Source organism: Rosa rugosa, chromosome 5 (genome assembly GCF_958449725.1).
Source record: "Rosa rugosa chromosome 5, drRosRugo1.1, whole genome shotgun sequence".
Taxonomy (NCBI): Eukaryota; Viridiplantae; Streptophyta; class Magnoliopsida; order Rosales; family Rosaceae; genus Rosa; species Rosa rugosa.
This window is the reverse complement of record NC_084824.1, coordinates 2,558,261-2,581,238: the sequence shown is the minus strand read 5'-3', so window position 1 is coordinate 2,581,238 and position 22,978 is coordinate 2,558,261. Positions and strand designations below refer to the sequence as shown.

Below are 22,978 nucleotides of genomic sequence, written 5' to 3'. Positions count from 1 at the left end.
TAATTATTGTACATTATTGGTTCCTTAAAGATTCAACATCTAGAACAGTTGAACAGAAAAATTTCCAGAAGCAGAAACATTAATTTGACCAAGGAAAATATTTAGGTGGTCCGCCGCCCACCAATTAATAATTTGATTTGAATTATGACATTAAACTCGATCAATCCTTGAACTAGGGTCAAAGAACACCAACTGGTACTTGAGTTTAGACCATGTAGTCATTCTGCTCCTAGCTAGATGATAAGTTTATTGGTAGTGAATTGTTCATGACAAGAAGAAAATAAAGTCAACCTAGGGTTAATTCGAACCCAATAACACTTCGTACAATTCTAATCAGATGAGCCAATGAGATAGTTTTTCATTACTGAGTATGAAATTTATATTTTTTGAATAACGAGAAACAATATAACAATAGCACTTCATACACTTCTAATCCAATGAGCTAAGGAGATAATTTTTCATTACATATTTAGGGCACGTTTGGTTAGCTGAAAGTAAGCATCAGGAAAGAAAATTTGTTAATTTCTTGTGTTTGGGATACAAACAGGAAATGAAATATTTTCCTGAAGGAAGAGAAAATAAGGGGGAAAGTGGTTTATTCCAAACACTAAGCCACGTTTGGTTCGCGGAAAGTAAGCATCAGGAAATGAAACTTTTTCCTTTCCTGCGTTTGGGATGCAAAAGGAAAGGAAATCATTTCCTGAAGGAAGGGAAAATAAGGGGGAAAGTGGTTCCTTCCAAACCCCAAATGAATCACTTTCCCCCTTCTTTCCTTACATTTATTACTCACAACATATTTTTTTATTACATTATTTACCAACTTTTTAATAACTTTTCTTACGTTACCAAACATCGGAATGGAAAGTTGTTGGGAAATTTCATGTCCCTTCCCATAGAAAAGACAAAGGAATTACTTTCCTTTCCGTGAACCAAACGAGGCCTAAAGGAATCACTTCCCCCCTTATTTTCTTGCATTTATTACTCACAACACATTATTTTATTGCATTAATTACAAACATTTTAACAACTTTCCTAATAACTTTCGTAATGTTACCAAATACTGAAATGGAAAGTTCTTGAGAAATTTTGTTTCCCTTCTCATGAGAAACACAATGGAATTACTTTCCTTTACGTGAACCAAATGAGGCCTTAAAGTATTGTACAACGAGAAGCAACATAAGAATATAGCTCAACTTGGTTGCCATGGAAATTTCATTTGTATCTAACATGTTGTAAACCAAATGGGTTTGACATAGTTGCGCTCCTACTAATCTACAAAGATAGAGCATTTGTATTGAAGTACACTTCAACAGATAATTAAGCTTCACATAATGAGGTCATCAAGAAGTGGGATGTTTAGCTTGATGGCTCCAACCGCAACTAGGAGTGAGAAAGCCCAAATTGGTAGTATCCACAGGAAAGCAAATTTCAGAATATTTTTGCCTGCAAAACCATCAAATTGAAGAGCCAGTTTGTCATCTTCATCTTTCACTACTTTTGCCAAAACATAACCATTTTTAACAGAAAGAAGCCGAAGCAAAAGAAAAAGGATTACCATTGGAACGGAACCCTCTTTCAGTTTGATTGGTCACCCACTCTCCTGTCTCCCGGAGCTGCTTCTCCACTGGCCCTTCAAACTTGCTAAAGTTCATCATCGACATGTCGAATTTTGCGTCCTTTTTTTCTTCCACATCCCTATAAAAAGAACACATTTTCACATTATCATTAGTCATTACACAATGCAATAGTTGACATGAACGCTAAACACGGTTGAAGTGAGGAGCTTACGAGTTGTCAGCATCGCGGAACCTTCCAGCACCAATGACACGTTCAATTTCGATGACAGTAGGCTGCTTTGGCTTGCGGCGTTGCGAGTTTGGTTGCTGCTTCATTCTCGGCAATGGTGGAGTTGTTCTGCTGCGCAATGGAAGTTTGGTGGTGTTATTATTGGCATGGAGAGATGGTGGTGGTGTTGGTGATGATGAGCCATTGTTGTTGTTTGGAAGAGAAGCATGAGCAAGGTTTTTGGTTAGGGAAAGACAAGAGGATAAGCTAGACATTGTGGGTGGTGGTGGAGCTTCTCAACTGTCTATTCTTTCTGGAATTATTTAGCACAGCTCTATTGGTTTGCCTAGATCATAAAATATCCTCAAAAAGTAAAAGTAAAATAAAATCACAGTAAAAATAAAAAAGGTTCTTAGCAGGATGAAATTGTTTCATAAAATGGCCTACTTTTTATAAGCATCCCATTAATTTCTTGTTCCTGAAATTCTTCAAAATGAATGACAATTTTGGCACTCACTAAAAAGATGACAACTAAATTTGCCTTCCGATTAAGGGTAGATTTCGTTCAAAAATTATGAACCTTTGAGTGAAACTATATCACTGTGATGTATACACTCTTCAACTGTTCAAAGATGATAAAATTGAAGAAAAGGATCATAATTATAAAGTTAAGCAGTGCCTTCTAATGTAGGTAGAGTTCTCAGTAAATGAAGTGCCCGTCTCCACTGTGGTCTTTCTGATAGAACTATTCTGCGCAAAACTGGTACAGCTCCAGCAGCTAGAATTGCCGAATGGTTCTCACTGTCCATGCTCAGATTATATAATATAGCCAAACATGCTTCGACGGCCCTCTCACTCCCTTCTTCAATCAGTTTCACTAAAGGAAATATTCCTCCCTCTGCAGCAACGGCTCGAGTGGAATCAACCACCCCTTCAGAGATTATTCTGTTGAGTTCTAGAACGGCAGCTTCCTTTGATTGCGGAGAGAATGAGGTTTTGAGCTGCTCCATGAGTCTGGGAATGGTCTCGTGGAGAGTTACTTCCATGTTGATTGGGTCATCGACATTTAGTCTGGGACCAGAAAGAGAACCAAGTTTCACCAAACAAGCAGCAACCCAATCTTTGTTGCGAAGGGGAATATCAGACTTGAGGATATTACAGAGCAATTTGGTGAAATGGGCGGAATCTATTTTTTGGCAAAACTTCTTAGAGTCGAGCAGTTTTGTTAGTAACCGGGAGGCTGCTGATATAACAAGACCGGCTTCTTCAACTTCAAGGACATGTTTCCCTGGCTGCCAATAATCTACTTCAGATTCCATGTCTGCTAAAAACCACACAGAAACAGAATAAACAAAATGAATATTCAACTATGAAAACGTCAAAACATCAAAATTGCATAAAGCAAAACCAATTACAGGATAAGATTACCATACCTTCAAGGGCCTTTTGTTGGAATACAACATCCAAACCAGATTCTATATCTGCTGAAGTAATAGTATCCATGCTTGGGTCAATAACTGTGCAGAACTCAAGGATGGAAGCCGCTTTTCTTTGTAGTCTCGGGGTTGGGGTCTTTAATATCTCAAGAAGGCGAGTGATAACCCCAGAATCAAGCACAGCTTCCCTGCATATTTGTTATAGGAGGAAAGTAGCATTAACTGATTATTTGTCAGAAAAAAGTTCAAATGATACTTCTTTTCTGGATAACACGACTGAGAATTCAAATTACAATAAATTATTTCCTAAATAGAGCAAGATCTGTAAGAATTGATGCATGAAATGTGCAGACACAACTTGAAACTTTACTTGGCCGTTTTCTCTCAGAGGACCAGGAAAGCAGGCACTCAAACACAATGACGTGCAGAAAGTATGTTGTCATGTGAAAATTTAGAAAACATTTGCATTCTGCTCATTATCATTTTCCTTGGATTAAAGTGGAAGAATACATGAAGCTATAAAAACATAACTTCCACTCTAAGAACAAATATAATATAATAGAGAAAATGGTTCTACTAAGTAGAAGGAAGTTCTGCAACAAATTGGAATAAAAATTAAATAAAAAGTGGGAGATGAAACCTGGGATTTGTTTTTGAAATCGGTGTATGAGCCACATCTCCGGTTATTCCTTTGGAACCATAAGGGCCTCTTGCAGCATCCGAACCCCTTTCCGATCCATTTACTGGTCCATCATAAAACTGGAATGAATCAACATACTTGGTAAGCCATTTAGTCAATTGATAACTAAAAGGTTTGAAAAATATAATCAAGAGGTGATTAACCAACCTTTGACTTCATCTCTTTACTAGGATCTAAGATCCGCCCAAGAGTATCCAAGGTCTGCATTGCAGCAATTATTAAAGTGATCAACTTAAATAATCGTTATTCATTTCCCAGAATAATCGTTGATAGAATAAAATAACATAATGAACGACCTTTTCCATCAATATTTCAGGGATCTCTGGGTTCTTTAAAATATTAACCAAAGGATCTAAAGCACCTTCAGCTTCAATTATCTGGCAAACAACATTGCTGCACCAAGCAAAACAAGATCATATTAACATCAATTATCTGCAAGAGGCTGTTCATGGAAGGAAAGAAAAAGATCAAAAGAAGAGTCTTATGTATATAGTATATATGCAAAATAAGGATCATATGTGAGTGTTTCCGATTTGCAAGCAAGAAAAAGAGGACAAGTGTAAATGCTTCATTTGCGCATATATGCCAGAAGAAGTTTCAGCTGTTTTACTGTCCGTACCACAACTGACATGAAGATTCATTATATAAGCAATTGTACAGGAACCAACAATAATGGCATAGGATTAAAGAGGCAAATGGTGAATGCATACTTACCTGACAGACAACCTCTCTAGAGCTTGAGTTGCAGCTAGTCTGACAGCATCATTCTTACTGTTAAGAAGCTGAACTAAGAGCTTAACTGCCCCAGCTTCCTTGAATGCTATCCGCATATGTTCATTTATAGATGCATCAGCAATTGACTCTGCAGCTCTCACTATTGCTGACTCGTCTTCAAGTCCAAGAATCAAAACCAATCTAGCAACCCCGTCCACCCATGGCAAAAGTGTGAGTTGTTGACCAGTTGCTAATTCAGACTGTTTCTTTTCATCATCCATTTCAATGGCCCCAATACGAGCCAGAAACTGTTGCTGCGTCCGTCCAACTACTGCATTCATCTTTGCTTCCTCTATGTTTGCATTCTTATCATCAACATGTAATCCAAGGAGTAACTCAGAGGCACCAAACCTGGAAGGAGTTTTAGAAGTCTGCTCAATCTGTGTACCGTCTGGCAAAGCAGGCCATGAATAAAGACCTGGTCTGAATGACTTATAAGCAGCTGCACCAATCATGGGTACCGGAACAAGACCTTCCTCTAGGATAGTAATTCTATGATATCTATCCTTACATAGTTCCAACAGAGCATTCCTTGCCTCCTTTTTAATTACTTTAGATCCTTCAATGTCAGTTCTTAAGAGCTTTGCCTGCATAAATATGAAGGAGTTGGTCTCTAAATATCACAACCAAGCATAAAAAAACAGAGCATTACTCACTTAAATTGCTTAGCTTTGTATAAGGAGTGACACATATAAGATGACCCAAATCACCTATTACATATGAAATAAGAAGAAGTGAGTCTCACCAATTGTGGTATAACACCAGCTTCAACCATAATGCCGTGATTAAATTCGCTTAATGCCAAATTTGCCAAAACCCCTCCCGCGGCTTCCTTCACCTTGACGTCCTCATCATCCAAGGACTTAACCAGTAACGGCAAGAGATCACAGTTAGCAATCTTCATTCTGAACTTCTCATCTACACTCAAGTTCCACAGAGTACATATAGCCTGCTCCTTCACCTGCACAAAAAATCTCATCACAACCCACCTCACACTTGTACATCAACAAACACGCAAATACAAAACTTCCACACATGTGACATACACCCAGCATCCTTTTTTACCTCAGAAGTCGTGGAAGCTCGAGTGAGCAACCCGGTAATCTCTTCAATGGCTCCACTGTTTGCTACCAAATCCCTATATGAATTAACTAGAGCTACTGATCTCAAAAGACCAGCAGCAGCTTCACAAGTAGAGCTGGACTCTGATCTTAGTAAGTTCAGAATCAAATGTATGCAGTCAGGAAACTGCATGATGGCATCAATATACTTCTTCCCACCAAGTGAATATTTCCACAGCGCCACTATTGCTTGCTCTCTGTCAAGAGAGTCATGGTCCAGCCCAAGCATCCGAATAAACAAGGCTACATAACCATCACCAACATTCGGACCAGAAGAAGAGCTGCTCTCGCGTTCTTCCATATCCTAAACATGTAGGTTCAAACAATCAGAGAATATTACTAATCACAGATAATAATTACAGTGCCGAAACTACAAGAAAAAACTACCGTGTGTGTATGATGACCATCGTCACTAGTGACTCTGGTGAGGAATGTGCGGTGAGGGCGTGATTTGGGCCTGAGGGTTTGGAAATGGGCTCGAAAGAAAGAGAGGCGCGGTCGTCTTCTTCTTCTGGGTCTTGAGGTTTGAGTTGCTGTGATGGGGACGAGGGTCGCGTTGGAGGTTAGACAAGGTTGGAGAAGGAGATGAGGGAGCTTCAGTGTAAATGGTGCCTGGAGTGTTGAGGCCCACATGATGAAACTGGAATTGGAATTTGAAGATTGTGTTGGAAGAGAGCCTTGTTTTCCCAGCAGTTGTGGTTCGTTTGAGGAGTTGATGTCTGTCTGGGTTTGCCGTATTGCGATTTGCGGAAGGGGAATATGGGGTTCTCTACTTCTATAACTTGTAAAATGATACTTGGGGAAAATGTAAATTGCCTCTTGTTTATCTTTTACCGTGTATTTTTTTACTTTCTCATTTTCAGATTTATTTTGCCAAATTCATAAGTTTTTTGCAAAATTATTTATATGTAACTTGGTTTGTAACATTTTTAATTTTCCGCTACTATTTGTCTGTTGTCTAATCTCTATCTATATCAATGACTTGATAATTTGGTTCGGTTGGTTTTGTCTCTAACCAATCTGATTAATGATAATAATTTGTCATATAAAATGAATCTAAATAGTTAACTTGTATCATTCTACAATCTAAACTTCTGAAAATCTCAAGAATCGATTATCTACCTTCATCACATAATCAACTGCTTAAAAAAATAAAACAATTTTTTTTTTTTTATGTACATGGCATTCTAATTTTATTCATGGTGACAAAAGCAACACAAATCACATATTGAAATTGTGTTTTTGATACATGTTTGTAGTAAACGTTCTAAGTCTTGAGTTTTATAGATGCGAAAAGGGAGTGGACCTGATTGAAACTCACTGGACACGTGGCATCTTCTACTTACTTTATACATATTTTTTTCTGATTTGTTCTATTATTTCACTTTAATTCGTTAAGGAATTGCATGTGTTTGCTGCCATGAACTGAGTTCATAAAGATAAGAAGAAACACAGGGCACATAACAGAGCTCTAAAATGAGCTGCTCATTCACCTCCCAAATCCCACAGGCTCTGCCTTCCCTCAACCGCCCTCGATGTGTAGCTTCTCCCACAATCACTTTTAGAATCAGTCAGTCCCACGATGCAAAGCCTCAAAAGGTATATAATGTTGCTAATTTCTTCGTTCTTCATCTTTTTCTTTTTTCAGATTAATTACAATAACCCCGTCGTTTTCCATTTCAGACATTCACAAGCATAATTCAAAACGACCTACAGAAATTTGGTTCAGCAATTCAAGTTGGAGCAGCTTTGGCCACTGTAAGACACTTCATCAATGTTCTTCCTTATTCAAATTGTTTATACTTTATTTTTGATATATATGTGAAATATGGATTACCGATATATCTACTGATATCGATATTCAAAACCCTAATTGTTCGTGCTTTATTCTTGATGGAAATTTTGTTACCAGATTGAGCTGCCTGCATTTGCTGTGACTGGTATGAACTATGAGGAAGATTTATCATGGACTTTGATACAATCCGGAATCGTGGGCACCTGGTACTTCCTAATCATGCCGGTAAGTAAATGTGTTTCGCCCTTTATGCTTTCTTCATCAAGTTCTTATATCTTTCAGTAAAACATATTTCTGTGGTTGCAGCCGATCATCATGAACTGGCTTCGGATAAGGTGGTATAAGCGAAATCTCCTAGAGATGTATTTTCAGTTCATGTTTGTCTTCCTCTTCTTTCCTGGGTGAGTGGGCTCTTTTCTTGCCTCAATCTCTTCATTCTTCTTAAGAGTTTTGATGTATGTTGCATTGTATAAACAATTGAATTCATTTTGATGCTACTGCACAGTGTACTTCTTTGGGCACCATTTCTGAACTTCAGGAAGTTCCCAAGGGATCCAAACATGAAGTATCCTTGGTCCAAGCCGGAAGATCCCGATCTCGTTAAAGCTGGGTTCTTAAAGTACCCCTTTGCTGAACCTGAAGAATATTCATGAAAATTGTACAAACATCTCTTATAACTTGTATCATACATATTCTACATAATATATAGCTCTCCCATATATCGCGAATGTATATGACTAAATTTTGGTCACATGAAAACAAGACTAATCTTGAAAATATGATGCAGTAGGGTAAAACAATCACATCCTGTATCATCAAAATTCCTTTGGATTGAAACACTAATCTGGGAATACATACGTATTCATACCTCTTCTCATAAACATATTCTGCTAGTACTGTAAATGTTAGATGTGAACAAACTTTAAAAAGAGATCTAAATAAACACAAAAAGTTACATGAAAGAACGAAAAAGCCCAAAATGGCTCAAACCAAATTAAACCTTCAACCAAGTATTGACCTTCAACTAATTCTAGTTCCGTGTCCCATTAGGACAAAAGTATAAAGAGAACTTCTATTTTTCACCGCCTTATTCTGAAGTAAATTAGATCGCTTTCCTTCTCGTGCTCGATATTGTAAGAAAAAACGAGTTGATGCTTTGCACCACCAGCTGCTAGTTGCTTCACTCACCCAGCTCAAAGAAATGGGTTTTCAGAGCTGAAAAACACTGTTAGTTTGTTCCAATCCCAAGACTCCATGTTTGGGGACACCACAGCTGCACCAACGGCCAAAGCAAGGACAATAAATGCCACACTTTTCTTGCACCCACTGCCGCGTGATAGCTTTCCCAGTAACGTCTTACAATACTTGTCTGCATCCTTGACAAGTCGCTCTTGCTCTGCAGATTCTGCCTCACCCTCCAATGCCTTCTCATTCTACAAACAAGAGTTGTATTCAAAGAGCTTAAAACAACATAAAATCACACACATATAGAGTCAAATCAACAACAAGTTTGATAAAATAACAAAATCCGTAGAAGCATCTGTGATGATGCAAAAGAACTGAAAATGATTGTCACACAACTAGGCAAAAAAAAAAATGTATACAAAACCCAAAATAATAGAGAAGGGGCTACCTTGTGCCTAAAACTTTTGAGGGTTTCCCTCATAGGATCAAGAGGAGAGATTTTTGCAGCATGCTCTTTCCACTGATCAGAAAGCTTTTTCAGAACAGTGACACTTGCTCTTAGGTTTCCTTCATAAACCTTGTCCTGGTAACATTTCATACACAACACAACAACAAGATTGTTAAATATGCATATATTGACCTTTGAATTCAAAGAAAAGTATTGGATGAATGCAATATGACAAGTAGGATAACTCACCCACTGCCTGAAACATTCAGCACTTTGGGTCAAACACCAAATGAAAATTCCAGCTGCTTCATTGGATAACTCAGGTGTACCTGTGAGCCAGCAATATATCAAACCCCATTTTAGACCCATCAATTCCCTAATTCTTAGAAAGAAACTACAGTGCAAAGTAAAGACAGATCAAGTTTGCATACTTGCTTCTCCGGCAGCTTTAACAGCAAAACTCAATATTTGCTGTGAAACTTGTTTCATCGCTTTGCTTCCTTGTGAGCCAGCAAGAGCCACGTCCTTTAGGGTCGGATATACAGCCTCGAACCTTTCAGTAGCCTGTACAAAGCATCATATTGAAGTTGAATAACAGGTAAATAACTCTTTTTATAAATAATTAATAGTTCATTACACACTGAATACCGCTTTCAGTAATTACCTTGACTCTAGCTGAAGGTGCAGGAAAGGTGACTCCTATAAGTATCTCCAATGCAGAAGGTGGCACCAAACGCTCCCCCTTCCTCACGGCACCATTTACTAAAATGGTACGAGCCTTTGGCATAGACAGAATTCTGCAATCAAATAAACAAATTCAGAGTTTAAGGAATGCAACAGTGATGAAATAATATTGAGATTTGACATGTTCAATACCTCTCAACTAGCTGCAGAACAAGATCACGGGACTGCGGATTACTGTTTTTGCCACAAACTAGAGGCAATACATTGCGTGCCCATGCATACAACCCCACAGCCAGGTCTCCTTGACTAGCCTATACAAGACATTTTGAGATCTAACATGAGATGTATGATAACAGGAGAAGAACTATGATAATATTTTAGCCATGAAGAAAGATCTATTAAACCCGTGTAAAATTTTAGTCCCACTTACCTGAACTATCATCCATACAATTACTGGAAGATTGTCTTGTCCTTGATACTTTGAATTTTCCCTCAATGTCGGCAATATACTGATCAAGACATCAGGTTTTCTTCGCAACACCATTGCTACAACAGTAAATACTGCAACCTGGGATTTGACAACACGTGATTTTGCATCAGAGTTGACTAGGCACTCGCAAAGACAAAATTATCTAACATTTAGCAAAAATAATCCAACGTGAGACCATGGCATGATCACTAGAAACAGTCCAAAGATTGCAAATGTTGCCTGTGAAGTTTAGTTCGGAAAAACAAAAGCCTCAATGGATCTGAAACATGGATTTTTACAATATATTTTGACCAACCAACTGATGCAAAAGAACACTTTCCAGAACAGCAAAATCAATCACAAAGCATGAAACTAATTATTGGATATTCATATGCCAACTAAAGCAATGGATAACATGCTAAGGAGCTTTTTTGGTTAAAGGAGAAAAATTAATTCTTGTCCAACCAGATGTTGTAAGAGCACAAATGAAGTAAAAAGACACATGATTAGAATAATTCTCCTTCTGTACAACAGATCATTGAACTTAAATTCAAAAAATTAAATCATTTATGTTTGGACAGCTATGTAATCTTTATTTTATTTTTATCTTAAAAGCTTTGGACATCAAAGAACTGCAGATAGTTAAAGACAAAGAAAAGTGGGAGATAAGAATTACCTGAGACTTGGATGATGCTTGCTGCACACCCTTCTTGGCACCCTTTCCACCGACTCTCTGGCTTGCTAGATCTGCAAGAATTTTGTCCAAAGACTCTAAAATGAAGGATCCAAGGGACTGAATGGAACGCTGGCTGATCCAGTCAATTGATGTCTTATAAATATCCTCAGGTATGTGGGAAATGGGGATCTGTTAAAAGAAAATACATACTGATGAGGATACAAAGTGTTTGCATACTGACATACGGAACAAATAAGTTACTAAGCTCTTGAACTGTATTCCACATTCTAACAGGAGACACTCAGGCAAAATGTTAAATGAGCAGGCAACTATAACATGACATGACAGTGAACTCTAGTGACAACTGTTGGCATTAATCAACTTAAGCTACTTTGTGGACACAAATGTCACAAATATCAGGTCTACCTTTACCAGAGAATGCATGCATTAAATTGCATTCTCCTAGGAATTATAACGAAGAGAAATCATGCTGCACTTCATAGGGGCGACAACTGACCTAAACGTCCCATCAACTAGTCTCCACCAAAAAGTCCAATAACCTCAAATGTTGATTAAATTCATGTGGTTGAATATCCAAGAGAGATAATAGAAGACTTGGAATAAGGTAATGTTTATCCAAAGAAAAGGGAACACAAACCAGATCATTCATAATTATTTAGCGTAAAACAACATAGATCTCCATGTTACACTTGAATAACCAAAGAGATTAAACAGCATTTAAGAATGATGCTTTTCCACAAAATTTATGAATGTCACTAGATGGAACAGCATTCGTAGATAATAGATAAAAGCAAATACGAATGAGATAACAGCACAATGGTTCACAAAAACATCAAATATAGCCCAAAAACAGATATAAGACCTTTTAATTATTACATCAACCAGAACTCAAAACTAGATCATCAGCCATACACAAAGAACTAGATTGCGGATACAAAAGTAAAAGCATAATTCACATAGAAATTTCGAAAACTCACATCGGCAATCTTCGCCACAGTCGACTCCTTGAACATCTTGACCCATGGAAACTGGGCGGAAGTCACTGCAGAGAATGCCCGGCCGAAAAAGTCCGCCAGCTTCATCACCTGTATATGTTCCTCGAATTGCTATCGGAAACAATCGAATTGAATAAAGTTAAATTCAAATCTAAATCGAGTAATATCAAACTACATCAGAAACCGCATCGGAAAAGAAATGTCAGATCAGAACCACCACAACTCACCGGAAGCTGGATCAGCTCCGCCGTGAGAGCGTTCACGTCGATCTTCGCCGCCGCCTCGGCCACGGTGACCTTAGGCTTCTTCGGTTTCTTCGGCTTCGACTTCTTCTCCTCCCCTGCCTCCTTGGCGTTCTGCGGCACGGCCTCGTCATCGCTGTCCTCGCCGTACTCGTCGTCCGACCGGTGCTTCGATCTCGCCGGAACAACGCCGATGGCGTCGGCATTGGCCGCCGCCGCCGCCCTCTGAGCTTCCTGCCGGCGCCGAACTCTCTCCTCCGCCGCCTTCTCCACACCCCGGAAAACGCTGTCTCCGCCGGAGATCACAGCGCCGGGGACGAGCCTATTCTGATTGTTGATGGATTCTGCGGCCTTGTTCTTCCTCTGGCGCTTTTGATAGGTCACCTTCTGCCATCCATGGTCGTTGTTGTTACTGCTGCTATGGGAATTGTACTCGCCGGCGTCGTGGTGGTCTCCATTGGCGATCGATTCGAGAGCTGAAGCGTGATTTTCCTCCATGATAAATTTTTTTTCTGGGGGAGTGAAAATTGAGAGAAAGAAAGCGAAGCTCAGAAAAGAATTAGAAAGAGAATTGAAATTAACTTTGGTAATAGAGGTGTGAATTTATTGGCGTTGACTACCCTTCTTTTACCACGGAATTACATCAATACCAATAGTTGGTGGAGGATTATTATCCGCGATCACTCATTCAGTCATTTGGTAGATCACTCATTTGGAAGATAAATCAATAATAATAATTAGTAATTACATATAAGCAATGAAGGTTAATTCAACGTAACAAAAAAACAAAAATGAAGGAAAATTCAACGACTAACGACCCCATTCCCTCATATTTGTCTCCCAAATACAACATAAATATTTTTTAATTTATTTGTATTACTTTACCAACGGACATAATTTCAGTATAGATGAATAAAAAAATTTATGTGTCTAATATGATTTAAATAAAAAAAATTCATCTATTTTGTACAATTACTCACCTCACTGATAACTCATTACATTTCGAAATGATCTTTATCTTAAATGTGATATCCGAGTTTTGAATCAAAAAAAATTTAATGAATTTAGGGTGAGTTCATAATAGAAATGACAATATCAATTTTTAGGTAAATTCATAATAGAGATGTTTGTGAAAGCTTTTCTAGTAATAATGGATAATTGGATAGGAACGGAGGTAGGTGGGAAACTAGAAATGGGTAGGGGAGCCCAATGATAGAAGGGAGTCAAAAGAAATCGACTACTGTGTCTGGGCCATTTATGACAGTGTGTCACATCATATCTATTTGATTTTTATTTTCGGCTAATTACCTGAATAATTCAGTGATTTGGTTTCAGACCATCACGTCATTCAATTAGAAAGTATGGCCAGATTGGAAATAATAAATAAATGCATTGGATAATTATACTGACCATTATTTGATTATTCGAATTTATGATTGAGGTCTAGATTTGATGAGTTGGTCCATTGATCTGTTATTTTAATGGATTAAATATAATAAATTTAGAGTATATGACTTGTTAACAATCAAGGTATAAAGTTGAGTTAAATTATGGTATGTCACGATTCAATCCTTTAGTATATATACCAATAAAAGAAATTGAAAAATATACATTTTTTACTTACAACAATAAGCACAGCAAAAAAATGGAGATTCTCCTATTTCAAAAAAAAAAAAAATGGAGATTCTCCTGTTTCTCTCTTGTGAAGTCACCGCCAAGGCTTGTGTTTTTTGCAATTTTGATCCAACTTGGTTAGAATTAAGGGTGCTCAATGGCACTAGCACCCATCATCTCCATTCTATTTGGAGGGTTGGTCTATCTGTATGTCGACGGCATTGCCTCTGACCTTCAACTTATTAGTGACGGAGACGATTTTTGCTCTTTGTGGAGATGGTGATCCTTGTCGAAACGGGAGGAATAATGGCAGTCGTCTGCTTGGTGGTTGTTGGGCTGCTAGTGCCGGTAGTGGCGGCTTGGTTGGTGATGACGGCTTCCAACTAGTACAGACATTGAGAAAGCCTCCTTTGCGTAAGGTGGTCCTAAGTTCTTTAATAAGTTAGGCGGACTTCGATATTAAACCTAACATTGTCTTGGTTATTTGTAGTTAACGACAAGGTAATTTCATCTAGGTTGTCTTAGGGTAGCCTTACATTACTCAAATTTGACGTAGCATGCATAAGGTGAGTCATGATTAGGAGCGGAACCAGGATTTAAACATTAAGGGGGTCAAGAAATAAAAATTTATGGGAAAAATTCACCAACGGTGTCTGGACACTTAGGGGACTTTCAGAATGATACCTGAACTTACAAAATTATCAATGTGATACCTGAACTCATTTTTTCGTATCAACGTAGTACCTACGACCAATTTCCGTCACGGCTCTGTTAAATTTTGCACGTGGAACACACGTGAGGTCGAAAATGAGGGCAAAAAGACTTATTTACCCTCAAAAGTTTTTTTTTTTCCATTTTCTTTCTTTCTTTTTCTTTTCTTTTCTTTCTTTCTTTCAATTTTTTTTTATTAAAGATTGTGTTTGCTCAAAATCCTGAATTGGAAACAGGTTCTTATCCCAACTCCGTGAAATGGGTTCTTCCCAGAAAAGCTCCCAATGGAGGAGCGTCTTCGACGACGTGAAACTCAAGACCATCCCATCAATGCCAGAAGCTCTAATGGCCGAGATCAACACTGCAATTTGCAATCTTGAACACGCACGCGCCTCTGTTCTTCTCGAATCTACGTCCCCTTCTTCTTCCTCTTCTTCAATCTCAAAGAATGAGAGCTCTGCTCAACCTCAGTTTGATGCCCGGAAAGAGGATCAGGCTTACAAGGCAGGCTGTGCTGCCTTGGCTGCTGGGAAGCTCGATGAGGCTCTTCTGTCATTGAATGTTTCGCTTTCGAAATGCCCACCTGATCAGACCTCTGCCGTTGCGAAGCTTCATTCGCTTATCTCTCTCACATCTCAGTAGCTGCACAAACCCACCAACTGAATTTATTGATGCAGCTTTTTCAGGTGTTGTATCAGATCGAAACAGTAGTCAGACCCAACAACAGCGGCCATGGAAGATCCAAATAGCAACCTGTCCAAACCATTGGTAATGATGTCGCCGTCACTGCAAGTCGCCGCCGTCGTAATTGAACTCCCACCGAACCCAATCTGGAGCCACCCCTACCAAACGTCACCCCCGGTGCGTTACCGTCTCCAAACCCGATCGAACCGGCAACCAGATCCCACTCCGGCAGCCATGGCGATCCGATCTGGTCCCATACTCCTCTCAGCCCTTCGACCCACTTACCTTCATCTCCCACAACGAAACAACCTCAAGCACAACACCAGTCCAACAATACCATGAATTGAACACTGAACCTAGCACATAGAACCCAAGCACAACACCAGTCCAACAATAAGGCGTACTCGCGCCGTCGGGGAAGAACTCCGAAGAAGAAGAAGAAAGAAAGAAATAAAAAAGAAGAAAGAAAGAAAGAAATAAAGAAAGACAGTAAAAAAAACCTTTTGAGGGTAAATAAGTCTTTTTGCCCTTATTTTCGGCCTCACGTGCGTCACATGTGCAAAATTTAACAGAGCCGTGACGGAAATTGGTCGTAGGTACTACGTTGATACGAAAAAATGAGTTCAGGTATCACATTGATAACTTTGTAAGTTCAGGTATCATTCTGAAAGTCCCCTAAGTGTCCAGACACCGTTGGTGAATTTTTCCCAAAATTTATCATACTTAATCACACTATTAAAATTTGGAAGCAAAGTTTTAAAAAATTCAAAACTTTACACATTATTTTCTTAAAAACTTAAAACAAAATCCTTTGTTTATTACTATAAATACACATTACTACCTTCTATCAAAAGAATTTTTAGTTAATTTGTTATTACTTTCTCTAATTGGTGGCATAATCAAACAAATCATATGAATATGGGAGGGTCCAATTGCTTCAACCCATTATGCCATCTTAGTTAATAGAAGTGAGAAGACTAAAAAAAAAAAAAAATTTGGGGGGAACCCCTGCATGCATAAATAAGTATAGTTCCACGCCTGGTCGTGATATGTTGTTATTTACTTCTAATCTTATTAATGGATCGACAATCCTCCCTTTCAAAAGAAAAAAAACGTAACTCTAAAAAATCTAAATGAATATAGTTTTTTTTTTTTTATAGATATATTATTCCACTTTTCAAAAATAACTGATTTTGACACTCTATTTTACTACATGCAATACATTTTTGCAAGTAATAAAAATATATTGCAAAGTGAAGTGTCAAAATTGTCACTCTTTCGAAAACATTCACTTAGTGATCCCTGAAACCGTTTCACAAAAGTTGATCGATATTTTCTTTTTATGAAGTAAATTGGTCACATATCTGAACAAATGTTAGAGGATTTCAAAAAATTATCAACAATACGCTTTATAAGCCAGCTATGTCTGCCCTCTAACTGAGAGAAAATGCCCCTATGCACGTGAGCATCCAAAGTCTCTCTTACTTACAACGGTTAAATCATTAATAGTTGAATTATTTGATGATAAAAATTTATAAGCGATCTGAATATGAGGGGTATATATTACAAGTAAGATAAAATCTATGTTCCGCCTAATTTATATGTATATAAAAAGTTCATATATTCTGCAAAAAACCTAGGGCAGCGCTATGTGTGCCGCCACCAAACCAAACAACCAAAGCGACCTCCGTCGCTATTCTGTTGATCCCAAACCTAGCAACATGTCCAGCATTGATGCTGTAACCTCGTCCTTTGCTGCATCACTTGCGCTTGCTAGCAGTGATGTCGTAGATGTCTCAAGAGCCTCGAATGGAATCCAGCGACGTGCCAAGCAATCTTTTCTGTTGGCACGTCCTCTGGTGAAGAAACCGGCTGCTTTGAATGATCTGAAACGTTTTTTTCCGGCGAGTATGGGTCCTTGACAAAGGTTTCAAGATTCAAGAGCGGGCTCCAAACCGTTTTGTCCTGGAATTTGATTTGCGCAAAGATCGTAGCAAGGTTTTAAAGGGTGGACCATGGCGTTTTAGCCAGGCTCCGGTTGTGCTTCAGGAGTATGATGGCATTAAGGCTATTGAAGAGGTTGATCTGACTGTCCTCTTCTTCTGGGTTCGACTTAGTAATATTCCGCCATTGTTTGAGGAGCGTGACATGATCAGAGGTATTGCTTCTGTGGCTGGTAAGTATCTTGAGTTGGATGATAAACTCTTTGCAAATACGGGTAAGGTTAGGGTTCATGTGGCACATGATATTTCGAAACCTTTTTTCCTCAAGAAAACCCTAAAACTGGCACCTGGAGTAGAGGTTGAAATTTCATATTTTTTTGAAAACCTGGTAGGCAAGTGTGATCATTGCAATTTGATTTATCATGAGGGAGACTATTGCCCTTTGCTTGGTAGCCATGCCACAACAGGTATAAGACGCAGCACTGGAGAACAGAGGAAGGATTTGGTTGGTCCTTCTCTAGGGTTTGCGGCTAACACTTTTGTAGATGGAACCTTTCGTTTTCAAGGTGTGCAGACACCTATTTTGCCATCTATCTACAGGTCCTTATTCCAGCCCAAGGAAGCTTCTAAAGCACGCAAACCTATCATACTGCGTGACAGAGTTCTAAGTGCCACAGAAATGGAGAAGGAGGTGCACCAACCTTTAGCGTTGGCAGTAATTGCAGCTCCGGACATGGAGGTCTCATCTTCTGAACTTTTCGCTCCAAGTGAAGGCATGGAATTTGATAAGAAGGTAGGGTCTGCAAGAAATAGCCCGAAGGCCTCTAAGGATGCAGAACCAGCTGTACCGGTTGAAGCAGAGAACAAGGAGAGTAGGGGTGACAAGCGTCACCTCCCCCCCTCTCCTTCAAAGTCTCCCCAAAAACTAAAGATTCTGCTACCAGAATTATTCAAACCGTTGCTGCCAGATATCCAGACAAAGAAACAAAAACTGCCTATGTTTACAAGTAAGTTCTCTGCCAGATCTTTGGGTATGGTTGAAGCTCCTGGTAATATTTTAGTGCCTAAAGATGTGATGCAAACAAGCTCTGGCACAAAGAAGAAAAGAGGAAGGCCTCTGGGAGCAAAGAATAAAAATCCTCCAAAGTCAAAGAAGGTTGCGGATGCGCAAGAGACTTGTTTTGCTTATCTCTCCAAACCTCCTAGCCCAACTGTTAAGGGCAAGGAGAAAATTTAAATTTTGTTTTTATTTCTAAACTTTGCCTAATTGCTATGTATTGCTTTTCATAGTTATTAGGCTCGCTTTTGAATAAGTGAGCACTGGTTGTCTAATGGGTGGTGCTAGCATACCACGTCCTAAACTTGTCTAAAGATGGCAAGGGAAGGTATGTATCCGTGCCATTCTGGCTTGAGTTGAATGAAATGATTGATTTGGTTCAAAAAAAAAAAAAAAAAAAAAGATAAAAGCTATGTTTGCTCAAACTATAAAGGAAAGAAAAATAGTTTGTTTTATAAACTCAAGTAGTAGCTGTCGATTTTTCGCCGTCTTTGCAAGTCTTCGTTTATACATTTACATGTGTTTCTTTCATCTCTTTCCTCCAACTTCCAATACATTATACATAGCAATTCCTCTAGTTTTGCTTATACCAGGTGAGATTAAAAAATATTACACATATTTTTTATCCACGAATAACGTGAATAGGAAAGTTTCCGATTTATAGCTTACGACTTTACATGTTTTGATTTAACAGTTGCACTAATTGTGAAGCCAATTGGTGTAACATTTCACTCTCGCGACACCTATATTGGTTGCTCGAAGGTGGCGGAGTTTTTTTTTTTTTTTTTGGCGAAGGAAGGTGGCGGAGTTTGGAGAGTGGATTTATCCTCAGTACTTTTCTCTCAATTTTGCTTTTGCATAATTGGGCTACACATCTAATTGGGGGTGTGGACCTTTTTTCCCTTAGGTCCGAAACCAAGGCCTAGTAACTCTGGGCCTTTCAATTTTCCCAGTAAAAAGAAAAATACGTAACTTCCCAATTTGCCCATCTCTCTCATCCCAACTTACAATCGTGCCAGCTCTCGCCGATCAATTGAAACTCTCGCCGCCGCCGCAATAGCTCAGCTCCGCACCGGTGAAGCTTCTCTCTCTTCCTTCTTTCTATTTGCTTTTCATTTTTTTCTTTGCCGGATTCTGACGGCGACGGTTAGTTGCAGGTGGTGGATTCAGCCGGACAGTTCTGGTGGCTCGCGAAACTCCGGTGAGTTCGCTTTTTTTCCGTTTTCGAATCGTTGATTGAGAAAATTTCTAGCCAAACTTAAAAGTATATAGAGGTTTCTTGTGAGTTCGTAGCTAGTGATAAAGCTATGTATGAAAATCAGAATCTGTGAGTTCAAAACTAAGCTAAAGATACTATAAACCTAAAGGATTGCATAGGTTTAGTTAAGCTGAGTTAGTCTTCTTTGGATTGAATAGAAAGAGTTTCAAATGGTTTTGCAATTTCTGTAATTCTGATTTGTACAGTAAGTTTTCACTTGTTGATGTTCTTTGTGTATTCTCAAAGCAAACATAGTCAGAATGCGCTTTGTAGTTCTTTCTTATTGAGTTAATAAAATATTTGGGTGCTTATTTTTTGGTAGGTGATTGAATGCGTAGTACATGCTTTACTCTCTCACACTCTTTAGATCTGAGTTTATTCTTAATTGTATGCTGACTCCACCTTCAAACTCAATGAAATTGCACAGTGATTTAGTAGCATTAGATAGTGAAGATGCCTCGTAGGCCGATGAGGCATCGTGGACTGGTGATATCGCGTCCTCTGACCTTTTCCCAATTTGCTCGTCAATCAGCCGCTAGGATTGCCTCTGTTTATACTGCCAAGCGTCAAATGCACACCGCAGAAGTCCTTCAAAAATCACCGCCAAACTCCGCAGGCATGATTCTCATCCTAATGACTCCTTTTGGTTTAATATGAATCTCGCCCTTATAATTATTCTCTCTATCTGTTAACTTTTTTTGGGCCTCTTCGTGCCTTTCAGGTAATAAATCAGTAAAGAATAAGTTGAAAGCCAAGAAGGAACAGTCTGAATCTTCTGAAGAAGAAGAGTTTGATGTAAGCAAAAACTTCTGGGGGTAACTATTCATTCTTCATATAATTACAGTTCTTTGTTAGAATGGCTGAAATTTCAACATTATTAATTCTTCATTCAAACTGTTTATACTTGGATTTTTATGAGATTTTGGTTCGTATCCGTAAAGGGAAATGTTCAAGTAGATTTTGCATTCTTTGATCCAAAAGCCGATGACTTTCATGGAGTGAAGACCTTGCTGCAGACCTACCTTGATGATAAAGAGTGGGATTTGAGTGGTTTTGTAGACTTAATTTTGGAACAGACCACTGTAGGGTCTGTTGTTAAAATAGAGGATGACGAAGATAATGGAATTTTTGCTCTTGTTACCGCCCTTAACTTGGGGAGATACAAGGCAAGTAACCTATACCTCCGCATTCCAATAAATCACAGTTACATCTTTCTGCTATTACATTGTAGGTTTGCAAGTTATGGCTATACATAGACTTTTGATGGAACTTCTTTCATTCTTAACAGGACCAGAAATGTATGACAGAGATTAAGGAGTTTCTCCTGAAAGTTTCTCAGGAGGATGTAATAGATGACCTGAGATCACTTTTGGGAAAGGAAGCACATAGTGTTGGTCTGTTGGTCTCTCAACGTGTGACAAATTTAGCTCCACAGCTCTTGCCGCCTCTTTATGACGGCCTCTTTAACGAAGTCTCTTGGGCTACTGAAGATGAGGTTAGAATCATTAGACCGATAATATAGGATTATGAGCTTGTCTATCTTCAAATCTTCTGGAAATGAATTCCTCTACTTGATTTATATTTGTTGTTTCACTCGTGGCAGCCAACAGAGGAGCTCAAGAATTCCTTTCGATTTAAGTTTTATATAATAGTCGCTAAATTTTACAAGGTAAGCCATTCAAAGCATTTCTCTGCTCATTGAACTCTCTGTCTTCCATTTATTTTGTTTCTTGATGCAAAAATACAGCTCAAAACTGCTGACCAGAAAAGGAAGCATAATGTTAATGAAGAGGCAATAATATATTTAAAGCCAGAAGATGAAATATTTCACAAGGTACTGATTATTGAAATATCAGTTTTGTTTTTCACATCATTTACTAATTGTATTTTCAAATGTATTTCAGCTCAGCTCCTGGTCCTTTGAATTTTCTTTGAACTCTCCACAGATTGCACCTCATGAGGCAAGTAGTAATATGACTGCCTGTCCTGATTTCTCAGTATAGATCTCTAATCCATTATGCTATGATTAGTTCATCTCCAAAGAAATTACGGGAGGGAAAATTTTTAATCTCTTCTTAAAGTTACTATTTGATTTGATTCATCTAGTGGACCCACAAACATAGATTGAGAGGTTACACGGAATATTTGTAATACACACATTCACCAGCATTAATCAAATAGGTAAAGCTTTTACTAGGACAGTTACCAAGTTAGACCAAAAATTTCACGTGAATAGCGTCCTCTTTTACGCTAGTGTATGTATGGTCATTCATTGCCTTTGTGACTATAACAATTCGTGGTGTTTTCATTATTTTTTTCTGCAGCTAAGAAACTATCAGCAAACGGGGTTAGTCATGTCTGTTAAAGCAGACAAGATCTCTACGTTCCAACAACAGCTGCAATCTTTAATCGAGGAACCTTGATTCTCATTGAAAGGTTGCTCTTTTGGTCATTTGCCTCAATTATTGTTCGTAATAGTCACGTTCACCATAAGTTGATCCATTGCATCTGCATCTCTGTTTGCAGGTCCCAAATGTTGATTTCCTTTTGCCGCTGCCTGAATAATAGAGAGAGCTAGAGGCGGTGAGGATCTAAGAACCGTTCATTAACTTTATTTGGTCCCAAACGGTCCCTCCCTCCCTCCCTCATAAGATTCATCGAGAAAGTGAAGTCTCTAACGGAAGGTACAGACATGTATGGAGCAACGTGTCGTGGACCAGTATGCTCTCTATTATCTTGGATATCTAATATGAACCAATAAGGAAAATAGACAAATAGGGAATACCATCTGGATGAGAGTAAGGGATTATGAATTTATGCAAAAGAGCAAAGAATAGTACCATCGACTTCCGTTATTTGGTCTTAAAACTTTTGTGTGGCGGTTAGAACAATAAGTAGGGTTTGTTCTTTTAACGTTGACAATTTCTTTGAAATTCCTTTGTCTTTACACAGTTAATTACATGCATAATTTAGTCGATGCCTTCTGTCTGAGTCCTCTCGTCCTTTTCTTCTTGTTGGTTTTACGTGCGATATGAAAGCTCAAGTAAAAGTGGCTGAGCCATATTACCATAGTGAGGCCGTAGATTTCGATCAGTAATTTTGCCGACCCAGTAATTGTGTGGTTTCACTTTCATGTACTCATGGATAAGATTTAAGAACATGGCTCTCTCTGTTCATTGTGATTTAGAATGCCATTTGTTCTTTTTAATGATACCATTAGTTGGCAATTGTATTATAACGATCAATCATTGCGTTTTATTTATTCATAGGAACAGAAATATGCGTTTCCCTATCATGCATTATGTAAGCATATGTGTCCTTAATGTTTGTAGTAACATATATATTTATGTTCTTACACAATAATTAGAGGCTAAACAATT

The 22,978-nt window shown here is 38.5% G+C and overlaps 5 protein-coding genes across 8 annotated transcripts; 2 read left to right on the top strand and 3 right to left on the bottom strand.

Annotated features, from left to right (window-relative positions):
* Positions 1-1,172: 1,172 nt before the first annotated feature.
* Positions 1,173-2,187, bottom strand: LOC133709435 (probable NAD(P)H dehydrogenase subunit CRR3, chloroplastic). The gene is made up of 3 exons (XM_062135174.1): positions 1,789-2,187; positions 1,556-1,695; positions 1,173-1,443 (listed from the first exon to the last, which is right to left on the bottom strand). The coding sequence occupies exons 1-3, from the start codon at positions 2,058-2,060 to the stop codon at positions 1,325-1,327; spliced, it is 531 nt and encodes a 176-aa protein (XP_061991158.1). The 5' UTR covers positions 2,061-2,187; the 3' UTR covers positions 1,173-1,324.
* A 121-nt stretch (positions 2,188-2,308) lies between these two features.
* LOC133709433 (protein CELLULOSE SYNTHASE INTERACTIVE 3) lies at positions 2,309-6,557 on the bottom strand. 2 transcript variants are annotated; one of them, XM_062135171.1, is made up of 9 exons: positions 6,204-6,557; positions 5,761-6,120; positions 5,441-5,656; positions 4,636-5,282; positions 4,218-4,314; positions 4,069-4,122; positions 3,862-3,980; positions 3,219-3,409; positions 2,309-3,109 (listed from the first exon to the last, which is right to left on the bottom strand). In XM_062135171.1, exons 1-9 carry the CDS (start codon positions 6,447-6,449, stop codon positions 2,454-2,456), a joined length of 2,586 nt encoding a protein of 861 aa, XP_061991155.1. In that variant the 5' UTR covers positions 6,450-6,557; the 3' UTR covers positions 2,309-2,453. The 2 variants fall into 2 exon arrangements, with proteins under 2 accessions (XP_061991155.1, XP_061991156.1); XM_062135172.1 differs by having other exon boundaries at positions 2,309-3,106.
* Positions 6,558-7,203: 646 nt separating this feature from the next.
* Positions 7,204-8,301, top strand: LOC133709600 (NAD(P)H-quinone oxidoreductase subunit L, chloroplastic). The gene is made up of 5 exons (XM_062135393.1): positions 7,204-7,415; positions 7,500-7,574; positions 7,729-7,836; positions 7,918-8,012; positions 8,117-8,301. The coding sequence occupies exons 1-5, from the start codon at positions 7,293-7,295 to the stop codon at positions 8,262-8,264; spliced, it is 549 nt and encodes a 182-aa protein (XP_061991377.1). The 5' UTR covers positions 7,204-7,292; the 3' UTR covers positions 8,265-8,301.
* A 120-nt stretch (positions 8,302-8,421) lies between these two features.
* Positions 8,422-12,897, bottom strand: LOC133709599 (uncharacterized). Its single transcript, XM_062135392.1, has 10 exons — positions 12,317-12,897; positions 12,072-12,200; positions 11,074-11,262; positions 10,359-10,496; positions 10,121-10,239; positions 9,909-10,041; positions 9,676-9,808; positions 9,494-9,573; positions 9,245-9,379; positions 8,422-9,044 (listed from the first exon to the last, which is right to left on the bottom strand). The coding sequence occupies exons 1-10, from the start codon at positions 12,827-12,829 to the stop codon at positions 8,805-8,807; spliced, it is 1,809 nt and encodes a 602-aa protein (XP_061991376.1). The 5' UTR covers positions 12,830-12,897; the 3' UTR covers positions 8,422-8,804.
* A 6,380-nt stretch (positions 12,898-19,277) lies between these two features.
* On the top strand, positions 19,278-22,575 carry LOC133709347 (protein BCCIP homolog). 3 transcript variants are annotated; one of them, XM_062135064.1, is made up of 11 exons: positions 19,278-19,415; positions 19,498-19,541; positions 20,131-20,214; positions 20,320-20,393; positions 20,540-20,764; positions 20,887-21,093; positions 21,202-21,267; positions 21,346-21,432; positions 21,503-21,559; positions 21,923-22,034; positions 22,125-22,575. In XM_062135064.1, exons 3-10 carry the CDS (start codon positions 20,169-20,171, stop codon positions 22,019-22,021), a joined length of 861 nt encoding a protein of 286 aa, XP_061991048.1. In that variant the 5' UTR covers positions 19,278-19,415; positions 19,498-19,541; positions 20,131-20,168; the 3' UTR covers positions 22,022-22,034; positions 22,125-22,575. The 3 variants fall into 3 exon arrangements, with proteins under 3 accessions (XP_061991048.1, XP_061991047.1, XP_061991046.1); XM_062135062.1 differs by having other exon boundaries at positions 19,282-19,415; positions 20,026-20,214; XM_062135063.1 differs by lacking the exon at positions 21,346-21,432 and having other exon boundaries at positions 19,280-19,415; positions 20,026-20,214.
* The last annotated feature ends 403 nt before the right edge of the window (positions 22,576-22,978 follow it).